The following is a 12,509-nucleotide window of genomic DNA, read 5'->3' on the forward strand; positions in this document are numbered from 1 at the left end:
TGAGTAAATTGCTGCAATGTTTTATTTTCTTTCTTTTCTTTTTCTTGCCCGATACAGTCAAGCTAGAAACAGAATCACTTACTCCAGAATCAAGCAAACAACCTCCGTGTTGCCAAGTTTTGTAACTGATTCTGGAATCTATACATAAACGGAGGGCTTTCTCTCTCTGAACTGATTTGCAGTTACACATAGATGGTTGTTTAGCTCAGTCAGTTGGGTACCTGGGTGCAGAGCTTAAAGGTCAGGAGCCCAATTCCTCACTGTGCCTCCTAGGAGAAGAAACCATCAGTGCAGCCTGAGGTAAGGTACATGGTCACAAACAACCCCCAGGAGAAGGAAATGGTAAACCACTTTATAGTACTTGATAGCAAGAAAACCCTGGAAAGGATAACCATCAGGTGGAATCAGCGTTATACTGTAATTATTATATAGCATGGCTATACTATATCTCTAAAAGTAACTGGTAATGTATCCTGAGCTATGCCATCCTTTGGAATCTTTGATGTCCTTCTGAAAGAGTAATATTATTTCAGCCTGACATTCTGGATTCAAGATATGCATGGGAAAAGTCTGCATATTCATTAACCCTTCTGACTCTTAACATCAATTAGTACATGAAGGTTAGTGCCCAAATTACATCCTAACGATGTAATAAAGAAGAAGTCCTGTTTCTACATTATTTTCTCACGTGGAATTTTGCTGGAGATCTTACTGGGGCAGATACAGGAGTCCACTCTACATAAGCAGCCTGGTAGTGTCTATGACCAGGTCTCCAGAACCTCAGGCAGGAATATTTTTTTCTCAGCATCTACAATGAACATTCCCTGCAAGCTGTGTGGCCACGCAGCATCGCGTCACGGCTGAGCACCCGCAGCCAGTGTTTCCGCCCATTTGGTTCTGGTTGCAGTTGGAATCCCGCGCACGTGGGGTGGGGTTTCCACTCACTGCTGGTGGAAAATTGAATGCAATTGAATGTTTAATTATATTCAATTTCCCACCAGCGGAAACCCCATCCTGACCCTTAAAGGCAATGTTGCTTACAATCTGTTTCTCTTAAGAGGAGTTGCTGTGGACTGAAGCTGATGCAGTCTGCACATAAACAAAGTAATTTACAAACTGCTTTCCCTCCATAAATTCCTACCTGCTCGTTCTGCTTAGAGACTCTCCTGGATAATCAGCATGGGTTTAGACGTGTGTTTATTTCCAAGATTATTCTTCTGTGTTAATAGGTACATGCACACACATGAATGCACTGGTGGAATTTTTAAAACCTCGCATGCTATCTGTGGTTCTGTGCTAGCTGGGAGAGACCTTTCTGAGCGAGGGTGACTGTCAGTCTATCCAGCACTAACCAGTCATTCTTTCCACCTCTGAATTCAAAGAGAGCCCCGTCTCTTGGCTGAGTGCTCCTTTCCCTCGCTTTAGTCTGTTGGAAGCAGTATTTGTTGTTTAGTTTGCTCTTGATCTGTTTAACATTGTAAGTAATTAAAGTTTTTTTATTCTTTCTCCTACAAATGTCTGAGTGAGTTATTATGACAGTTAAGTGCCAAGTAATGAGAAAGGGGTGGATTTGGGTTAACTTGAAGCTACTGTCTTCTGTGAGTCTCTGTACTTCTACTGTGTAGCACAATGAATTTTACCAGAAATTCAAAATTTTGCAACATGTGTTCACGTACGTGCATGCACACACATACTTGAATAAACCAAGTGCCTTTAAAGCTTAGCTAAGCAGATAACAAAGTGACTGTAAAAGGTTATTGTGTTCATCAGCTTTTCTCTGTCAAATACAGAAGAAGAAAAAATTAATAATCTCTCGTCTCTTTATAAAACCCTTAGCAGAAGGGCCTGTGGTCTTGCTTGCTGTGTGGCACTTTTCTCTTTGAAGAAAAGACATTCTTGCTTTCCTGTTTTTTGTTTGTTTGTTTTTTTAATCTTGTTCCTTCTCAGTAAAGGAAAACCATGTGCTCAGTTCAGGGTGGCACAGAAGAAGTCAGTCTCACTCTATTCTTATTCTGCAGTTTGACTCTGGAGTGTGATGTTCAAGGTTTTCATGAGTCACAAAGGAGAAAAACTTCTTTAGGGGCCAGCACTTGCACAGACTCATTACACTTCTCTGTCTCCTCTGCCCCGTAATGTAGCATCCTGGCAGTCGATCCTGTTAGTTTCTGGAGGAAGGGGGTAGGGGAGAGAAAAAAAACTTAATCAGGGAAAAGACAGAGAAGCATTCAATCCATTGCAGAGATGTCACTCAATAATAACAATTGTGTGCTGTCAAGTCAAATCTAATTCATGGAAACCCTTTCCAGAGTTCTTTAGGTAAAGAGTACTCCATTCCCTTCTTCTGAGAGTATCCTGGAACTCTGCAGCTTGCCCAAGGCCACACAGACTGGCTTTTCTGGGATGCGCAGTGAGAAATTAAACTCTCAGCATCTCAATTTTTATGTTATTTTTGTAAAATAAATCATGATACAGTGTAATATGTCATGAGTTGTTGTTCATCTGAGGTTGTATTTACCTAAGAACCAGATGATATTTATTATGCCCTGAGACATAAAACTATAGAATTCAAAAAGGATGTTTTTCACATAACTGTTTCTCTCCCTCTCAGTTCTTGGCTTTAATTTTTCTTTTCCCTTTTACACAGTGTTGGGAGGAGGAAGCAGGTTTCGAAAGAACTGCAAAATATTGTGCAGAGCATGTTTTTTTTTAAAAAAGAGAGGAGCCATCAATGCTATGCCCCTTTCTTTACAATTCAAAGCAGGAAATGTCCCATTTCAAGCCCTCTTTTGTCTGAAAGGGAGGGGCAAAGGCTGTCTCCTTTTGAACTGACTCTTTCTGAGCAATGTATTCATGTTGTGTGGCAGTGGTGGCTGCTACTAGTGATTTACTGATATTTCTTTAAATTTTTTAAAGAAAAGTGTACAAGCGCAGTGGCCATGAAGTGGCCACACCACCACAAAGAAAATAAATCGACAGCAGTGTTCACACATGCTGAAACAATAAGGAATGAAGTGATACATCATCGGTACAGTTTAAAACCACCCTCCTAGGAGGAAATAAATTGATTGTTGGGGCAGATGAATTAATGTTAGCCATGCAGTATGTGAAAGGAAAGTTTTTGAAACTATCCAAATAATGGCCCAAAGGGTATAACTGGAGTTATTTTGGCAGGTGTGATCAAGCCCTTAATGAGCTACTCAGCCACCTAAGCTTAGACATTTAAAAAAGTGATAAGTTGCCTTCATATTTCCAAAGCTCCTCAAAGCAGATCATCAACACTGTTATCATTACTTTTTTCAAAAGTAAGTTAAGTATCACATTTTCTGAAATAACTAAAATAGATTCCTTTTGTTACTTTTTCTTAGGAAACATTAACAGTGATGAAAGACTGGTCCTTGGTCATACATTCCAGGCATCAGCTCCAGCAAGCACAGATACACTGTCGTAAACTCTAGAAAAGCTTGATCAGCCCAGCTGAATAACGAATCCACATTCTATTCACATAGTGGTAAATCTGAGTGTGCCATACCACACTCCCACTCATGTTTGCCAGCCATTGGCAGCCGGAGTCATACTACTGCTGATACTGGAGGTAAAGAGAAAGACTAAATACAAGATGGATTGGCACCCTAAAGGAACACACAGACTTGCATTTGCAAGAGCTGAGCGAGGCTGCTGAGGCCATGACATTTGGGAGATCACCCATTCCTAGAGATCATAAATTGGAGGTGACTTGGCAAAAAGCAACAACAAACTGGAGGTAATATGTATTCGCCATGGCTTAGTAACATTGATAATCTTACACTCTGTAAATTAGTCTTATCCCCCTTTAAAGCCAATTATGTGAGTAGCCTGGAGGCTAGAACTGCATTCACTAGAAGCTACGTGTGTAGAGGTGCTGTCTGTTCTGTTCTGAATCTCCCCAGTCAACCTTCAATAGAGAGACAAGCCAACCATGTCTAACAGAATCAAAGCACAGCCAAAGCATTCCAAAGCATTCCTTACCAAAGTGTCTGGCATGCCTTCATTTGGGCAGCAGGAATACCGGCAGATCAGACAGATTTTCCAGGTGACCCAAGAAAGGCCCAAAACAGATACAAGAAAGATGACTAAGAAGAGTGGGGCAAATGTCATCCATAAGGGTTTTCCATCTGGTGGTTAAAAGAGATTAGTAATTAAGGAGGTGAGACCATAATCTGGAGTTTTGCACTGATAATATCTAAGGACTGGAGCAGTTGCCACAGTACATTGCATTGAGGTAGGTTCCCCATGCTCAGTGAAGGAATCCCTAGAGTCAGTCCAAACAAGTACGGTACTTTTCCCAAGTTCTGTATATAAGTGACCTATCCCTTTAGAAGAGAAAAATGCTTGGGTATGACAGGCCAAGAAGGATATAGACAATTTGGATGGGTTCATGGGAGGGTAACTAAAATGGTATGAAAAACAAGTGCTATGAGGAAGGGCTGAAAGAACAGGGTAATAATGAAATCAACAAGACGGGCCTTCCCTTACTGGAAGAACTTAAGCAGGGTTTGGGCAATATTCTGCTGAGGATTTGGTTAGTCTGGAATGCCACCTCTCATTCTATAGTCTCATGTTTACATTACAGTGGGGTCTTGACTTGAGAACTTAATCCGTATTGGAAGGCGGTTCTCAAGTCAAAAAGTCTGTAAGTCAAGTCTCCATTGACCTACAGTGCATTGAAAACCGATTAATCCCGTAACAGGCCGTTTTTGTTCCATTTTGGTTTTTTTTCTGGTCTGTAAGTCAAATCTCAGTCTGCAAGTCAAACCTAAATTTTGCGGCCAGAGAAGTCTGTAACTCAAAAAGTCTGTAAGTCAAGCCGTCTGTAAGTCAAGGGTCCACTGTACCTGTTTATCCTTACCTCTGGCCTTCACACACTGCACATCGCTGAAATTGCTGCTTCGGTTGATGGCCTCAACATATGTCTGGGCCTTAACACAGTATTCAGCTTCAGCCTCCATGGTCTCCAGATGTACAGCAGTACCACTCTCTCTCACCACTTTGCGGTGCACCTGATTTCACAATGGCCAAAGTGAAAAGAGAGTCCAGGATGAAAGGGATTTGCAAGGTTGAAGGTCATTCATCCAAAACCAGAGTAATTTCAGGTGTTTTGGACTACAGCCCCCCTCCCCCAATCATCCCTAGCGAATAGAGTGGCCGTAAATGAGGAGTCTTGCTGGTGGATACTGCTCAGCCATTCCTGTTTGGCAGAACAAGCCCTAATTAACTATACCGCCTTGTTCCTGTGCAAGGAAACTTTTTAACCAATTGGCTAAAATTCTGTTGTGCAGTTACACAAAAAGCATAACTTTTAGACACAAATTGCCAGAAGTTTAAAAAATCTCCATATGTATTATCTGTTGCATATCAGGGCATATACCTCGGTGTGCAACTGATTATGCCTACAGAGATTTCTTAACTTACAGCGATTCACTTTCAAACATTATGCCATCTACGTAACTATGACAGGATTCCAGCCATTAAACAGAATTCAGCAAAATCATATGGATCCCTGAACATCTTGCAACAGGCATATCTAATTGCCCTGTAGCTCTAACCTTGTCTTGCAAATGAAACCTTCATAAATGAGGAAAGTGGGAGGGGCGGCTCTCTATGCTGTCAGATCCTAATTTGGGCAAATGGAGTCCTATAAAATTTACAGACCTCCGAGGCAAAGAGAACAGATTCTATGATTCGTCATACTGCTATCACAGTAATGGGTTAATACAGAACAAAACCAAATAATCAGTCACAAGCTGTTGGTGAACCATCTGGATAGCTCATTATAAGTTTCTTCATTGTTGCAATTATTCCAGGCCACTCCATATCTTGTTAATTTTGTGCTAGTTCTATTTATTTACATCACTTCTAGATTCCATGCTTAAAAGTAGCAAAGTCAAAAATCTCTCCAAGTCAGATTTACAGTTGTGAAGAAAAACTGTAGGCGCATATGCTTAATTCCAAAAGTCATACAGACATGCAAAAATAATAGTCTTAAAATACTTAGAAATCCATAAAAACTAAAGCTTTGTTGAACAAATAGTTAATTTAGAAAATACATCTCAATTGTAAGATTATAGCTATGCAAAATCCAGACAAGAATTTACTCATGTTTGAATCAAAATACAAAAGCAGCAAAACACAGGAACTCATAGCCCATAATGGCAGAGAAGACATCTTTATAACATTTCATTTAAAAGTTAAAAAGGAATATAACTTTAAAAGCTTACTTAAAATTACATTAAAGAACACCAGAGTTCTTATAATAAGAAAATACACAAAAGCATTATTTAGCTCTAAGCATGTAGCTGACACACAGAAAAATATTTTCTCTAAAAGAGAAAAGCTCACTCATCTTTATGTTATTCCCATTGTTATCTCTGAGCCTGGCTGCTTTCAATCTATATGCATCTTCTCACTTGTTTGCAAAAAGCAGGTGGCCATGGTTCTTGGGAGATGTTCTCCTTTGAGATGTTATCTTTTCTGTTAGATGTTTTCATCCGTTTGGATATGTTCCATAAACATGATAGAGGGTTCTATTTAAATATTGTTGAATTTTTGAGTTAATTCAGAACATCACAAGAGCTTTAGCTCTCCCAGGTATATGAACCTTCAAAGAGTTGGTTTCCCTTGGGTACGAGATATCTAACAGCCGGGAGACCTACATGTTGAGGCAGCTACTAGCCAGGAAAATGGCGAGTAGCTTGGAGTAACTTCCTTAAAACCATATTTGGGCAGAACATCCTGAATTGCTGTTAGACGCTTTTACATTTAAAATGTTTCATTCATAAATGTTACAGAATATTATATGAGTTCCTACTCCTCATTGTTACCACACAAAACTAAGAAATTATTACTTTTTTTTTTTGAGGCTGAAGCTTTACAAAATGAATGCCATTTTTCTTTTTCTTTTCTACTTGCTTATCAAGGAGCAAACTACTTAAAATAACATTCATCTTGTACTCCTCTTACACTGTTTGGTAAAAGCTTTTATTTTACAATAGATTTATACTCTAATTGGTTTTAAACAGATTTCCACATCTATTTCTTTGCTAATTTATATTTTATAGACAAACGTAACTCAACAGACAAAATTATCAGTACTCCATTTTTTTCTCTTTGTCTCTGTTCACATAATGTAAGCATAATTGTTTGCTTTTTCATCACAAAACTCAATGAACTTGCTTCTGCCATCTTATCTTATTAGTTATTTGTATACTAACAAAATGGACATGTTTTGGTTTTGTTCCCAGCTGTAATTTTTCACTGATACTTTAACTTTTAAGGCACCTCTCTGAGGCACATTTAAAAAGGATTTTTTAAAGTTTAGGGCAGTATGTTTGCATCTTATTTAAATTATGTTTTTTCCTGCAACATATTCCTATTAAAAATCCAGAATTGACACAATATACATTTTCTCACAATTCCACAGTGTGTTGCCAACTCACATTTTCAGACCAGCCCCCTGACCAATATTTACCTGGTGTTCTCGTCCCTTTCTCCAGTAAAATATCCAGAATTCAAAGGCAGGGCCAAGATGTTCTAGCTCCACTAGCAAATGATATCCATCTGCTGTGACAGTTAACGTAGGTGGGGTGAGGGATGCTGTGGAAAAAAAACTGGCTTTAGAAAAAGTCTAAGGGCATCCTGTGGCTTATCTATCCCTTCACCTGGAGGCTTTTGAGGACTTCATTTTTCTTGTTAGAAAAAGAGATAGCCAAGGGAATGCTGGGAGAGGTCACAAAAACAACCCACCCCTGTTCTATTGAGAGCAGTCCAGTCCAAGTGGGGTTTAAAAATAAAGAATCCTAAGTAGAGAAAACATAAGATAACTGAATGGATGTAAATTGACGTCCTAATTTGTCCTCCCTCTTTTGTTAAATGGCTTTGAACATTTCATTTTTTCCCCTTGAATGTTCCAAATGTTCCTTCCTCGTGGCATAATGTTTCAGGTAATAATGCCAGCACATCCCATTTCTCTGGTGCAAGAGCCAGCCTGCCTTCTTGCTCCATCAGGTCCTCAATTGACACACACCTTTGGCTCCTATGGCCAACGTGCATCCATGTTTCTGTCTGTACTACTCCGCTCACTCCTATTCATAAGGCAGGTTCAGCTGCTGCTAGACAAGTCTTATCTGGACACTGGGCAGTGTGCATAGATGCCTTCTAAGTATCAGACTGGAATATCCCAGTAATGGGGCGGTGAAGGAGGGCACTTTAAAGGCTAACCAGTTTTATCATGGTATATGCACGTTTGTGGACTAGGATAGGCAGTTAATCTGAAGTGGGAAACGCTAGACTAAATATATCTTTTTAGGGTCCCAATCCACATCCTCTGAAGTTCCCCAGATAATCTCTTTCCCACAACATCATCTTCGGATGGTGTCCCAATTTTTATACAGGTATTTTGACAATCATACAAAGCTGAAATAGTTTCCCCAAAGCTTTGTTGCTGGCAGTAAGAACTGTAAGTTAAAATACTGTATATGTAAATTGCTTTTCACTCTGCTAAGGATCTTAATAATTTATCTGAGACTGAAGTTGACCTTGGCCCAACCTTGGACCCCAACCCAAGAAGAGCTAAACCTGACTTCTCCAAGGATAATTTCTGCTAACTTTGTGAGGGCCGTTGCATAGATGATGCCTCCTGCCTCACATCTCTATGGGGTATAACCTTGCATTTGTTCTCATTTCTCTGAATACATTCTAATATATTTTAGTTTACAATGGCAACCTCAGAAACTGCCTCACCAGACAGAAAAGAAGATACTGGCTAGGGCTGATGGGGCATATAGTCTGGCTGCTTTACAATGGACCAGGACAGGGTGCTGGTTTCATGGAAATGGTCCTGTGATGCCAGGCACTGTTTGATTGATTGATTGATTGATTGATTGATTGATTGATTTTTAGGTTGGATCTTGGCAAAAACTGAAGTCAAGAATTTGCTCATTACAACCATAATATCGGCAAAGTGTAAGATCATCCTCACTTGTGATGCGGTTGAAGAGGTCATTGAGAGTGGCCCAGTGAGAGGCCTGTGTCCCCAGAGCAGCTCTCACACGAAGATTGTATGGCACGGTGGCGGAAATGTCTTCTGTGATGTCACATTGAGTAATATAGATATTTGTGCACTCTCCAATGGAAATCCAACTGTCGTTGGCATAATCTCTCTCATATTCCCTGGGGGGGGGGGGGAAGAAACATTGAGGGGGTAAATGCATTGTAGCTTTTTCTGCAGAAAACTTTGCCTCTTGAACACTTTTGCATCAGAAGATGACTTTCCTGTTCTTGCTCTTTCTGATGACTTTTTTTTTGTTTCTGTTCTTAACTAGCTCCTTCTCCTCTTCATAGTCTAAAGTCTAAACAGTTTAGAAATGCAATGCATGCAAAACATATACATAGTTTTATCAATGGCTACAATGTTCCCCTTTAACAGAACAAGAACAATAAAACCCCTACACAACACCTGTAGTATATCTAGATCAAGACAACAGTGATCCACACCAATTTGTTTGCAGTCAACAAGATCAGAGAGGGGAGAGGAACTAAATAAAAATTACCCTTGAAATTCGACAGAATATTTTACATCTTCTCCAGGTACGGTCACAGGGTTCCAAAGCAGTAAATGCTTCATATTGGTGGACAGAATTGTGATGTTCTGAGGGGGTGGTAGTAATGCCCCTTTGCACAGCAAATGAAGTGACATACAAGGAGAAAAATCCAGAAGTTACATTTAATTTTTTTACTAATTAGCAAGAAGTTGAAGTTCAGTTCAGTTCAGTTCAAGTTTATTGTATTAGCTAAAAGCCGTCACAATTGTTTACAATACAGATATGGTCAAATAAAATCATGATAAAATCAAAGACATATAAAATAATAAGAGACCCTTCATATCTGGGAATCTCCCACACAATTAATCGCAATGGCTTTCAGAACATGAGCTTGAATATTTCTGGCCGCTTTTGCGAACAGCCCTGTTCTATATGTAACATAAGGGTCACAGTCCAAGAGTAACCTGACCACCTTTATCTGAGGGCTTTCCTCCTGCAGAGCAGCCAAAATGTCACCCAGGAGCTTTTCTTGGGGGTTCTGATACAACTGACAGTAGAGTAAATAATGGAGAACATCCTCTATCTCACCTGCTCCGCAGATACACAGCCTTAGATGTTTAGGGACACTCATATACCTGCCATCTAAGACAGCGGTTGGCATGGTTTGGAAGCAGAGTTCTGTGAAAGCAGTTCTCAAGGAAGCAAGAGTGTATGTAAGTATTGCGCCCTTGAGTGGTTTGTTTTCAGCAGATGGTACCAGTGAGAGAAACCTGAAGAATGAATTAAGGCCAGGTCCTGGTCGTTATCCAATTTATAGAGCCAGTCTCCCAACATTCTTTTAACTCCCGAAAAAATGAAAATATCTGTAGAGAGGGATTTAGATTTTAGTAGGCTTTGAACTAAAGTTGCCCAGCCACCACTCTTCCATTGCTCTATCATACAACGTTTGGGTAGGCAGTGGTCGGAGATATCCATCACCCTCTTATAGTAAGAGTATAGCTAGAGTTGCCCTGGCTTTGATGGATACCATGCCTGTCTCGGTTCTAAGATAAGCTGCTGGAGTCCCCTGGGGTGCCGCGAGGGTGTGTCTCAGAAATTTATTCTGTCCTACTTCAAGATGGTGTAGGTTGTTCTGATTCATACCCCAGATCTCAATTCCATAAAACATTTGGGAGATGACCCTCCCTGAAAATACTTTTAAAGCTGGGGTTACTAGTTTGCCACCTTTAGAATGAAAAAAACTTGACCAGAGCATGGCTAGATTTCTGAACTGATATTTTCATGCTCTGTATCTGGGATTTCCAGCAGTTTTTCTCATCGAAATGCACTCCCAGGTATTTGAAGGTCTGGACTTGTTCTATTTTGTTTTCGCCTACAGTCCAGCTAAACTTGGGGGGATGCTTTCCAAAAATAATCACTTTAGATTTTGTGTAATTTATTTTTAGTTGCTCTAGGTGGCTAAACTCTTGGAGCTTATTTAGGCTTCGTTTCAGTCCCTTTTTGTTCATGGATAATAGAACAATGTCATCAGCATATATGAGACTTGCAACCTATAGTTCCCAATTGAGGGGGGAAAATGGTCTGGATGGTTTAAAGCTGTTACAATACTATTAATATAAAAGTTTAAAAGTAGGGTGCATCCTTGTTTTATCCCTTTGTTAGGGTGAATTTCCTCTGTTAGCCTTCCATCTGTGCTAATCCTTACCCTCAACATTGTGTTGGAGTATAGTTCTTGTATTAGAGTTAGGAGTCTCTTATCAATGATGGTCTCTGTGAGCTTATCCCACAGGGGGTTTCTGGTGATTGTGTCGAATGCAGAGGAGAAGTCAATAAAAGCCGTGAACAGCCATTTGAATGGCCTGATGGTATATTTACACACAAGCCGCCTAGAGTGGTCTGGTAGTCCAGATAGGCGGGGTACAAATCAAATAAATAAATAAATAAATAAAAGAAGATGTAGCACATAAATTTGATCTACTGTGCTATGTCCCTTCCTAAAACCTGCTTGTTCCTGGTGAAGGATATTATTTTCCTCCATCCATTTACTCAGCTTCTGGGAAAGAAGGTGGGTATAAAGCTTGGAGCTGATATCCAGTAAGCTGATTGGGTGGTAATTCCGGGGGGTGGATTTATTGCCTTTTTTTGTAAATTGCGAAAATTAAGCTCTGCCTACACCCATTGGGAAAAATTCCTGCATCATCAGTTTCACTAAACATGACTGCAGGTCATATATATATATATAATATAAATATAAATATAAATAAATATAAAAATAAATAAATAAATAAATAAATAAATATCTGGGAGGCTGCATACACACACACACACACACACATACACATATACATATATACACATACACACACACACACACACACTGGGATATATACATGCTGCCTCTCTCACCATCGGGAACCCAGTGGCAGTCCAATCATAATGGGAGAGTCTATTTCTGATTTTAAAACATGCAAATGGTGTATGAGTAGAAGGAAGGAATATGCCTTTGTACCAGTTGTGAGGTTGCTAGGCCTCAAGCTGGATCCCTGAGATTGAGGTTTAAGGTCCATTCTCCAGATCTCAGGAGCTGGGCTCAAACAGTGAGGGAAGGGGAAGCTGTCAACTTTGCAACCTTAATGTTTCAGAATGATTTTCTAGTTTTGGACATGCCATTTAGACATTATCAGAGGCATCCTTTTTAATTACTTTGCAATCTTTAGAATTACTGCCACTGGAGTCTACATGTTGGCCTATTGTGAAGAGGGATTTCAGAGTAAGTTCCAGCACTGACTTTCTGGACCTCCTTCACAATCCTCAGCTTGAAAGGCTACCAGAGAAACACCAGGACCAAGCTTGTAATCAGGGGAAATGATGTAGCCACAGCAGGCAACAAATCTGAAGATCCATGACAGGACAGTCAACCGTTATTTAGGGTGT

At 39.9% G+C, this 12,509-nt stretch overlaps 1 protein-coding gene across 1 annotated transcript in view; it reads right to left on the bottom strand.

Annotated features, from left to right (window-relative positions):
* LOC110089675 (interleukin-20 receptor subunit beta) overlaps positions 1-12,509 on the bottom strand; it is a 17,601-nt gene continuing 5,092 nt past the window's right edge. Inside the window, exons 2-7 of the mRNA XM_020812927.3 lie at positions 9,585-9,705; positions 9,014-9,204; positions 7,505-7,629; positions 4,886-5,036; positions 4,006-4,151; positions 1-2,165 (exon numbers count right to left, since the gene is read on the bottom strand). Of these exons, the coding sequence (XP_020668586.3) occupies positions 2,049-2,165; positions 4,006-4,151; positions 4,886-5,036; positions 7,505-7,629; positions 9,014-9,204; positions 9,585-9,705 (851 nt within the window). The 3' untranslated portion in view covers positions 1-2,048. The remainder of the gene's footprint in view (positions 2,166-4,005; positions 4,152-4,885; positions 5,037-7,504; positions 7,630-9,013; positions 9,205-9,584; positions 9,706-12,509) is intronic.

The sequence above is a fragment of the Pogona vitticeps genome, chromosome 9 (assembly GCF_051106095.1).
Source record: "Pogona vitticeps strain Pit_001003342236 chromosome 9, PviZW2.1, whole genome shotgun sequence".
In the NCBI taxonomy this organism is placed as follows: Eukaryota; Metazoa; Chordata; class Lepidosauria; order Squamata; family Agamidae; genus Pogona; species Pogona vitticeps.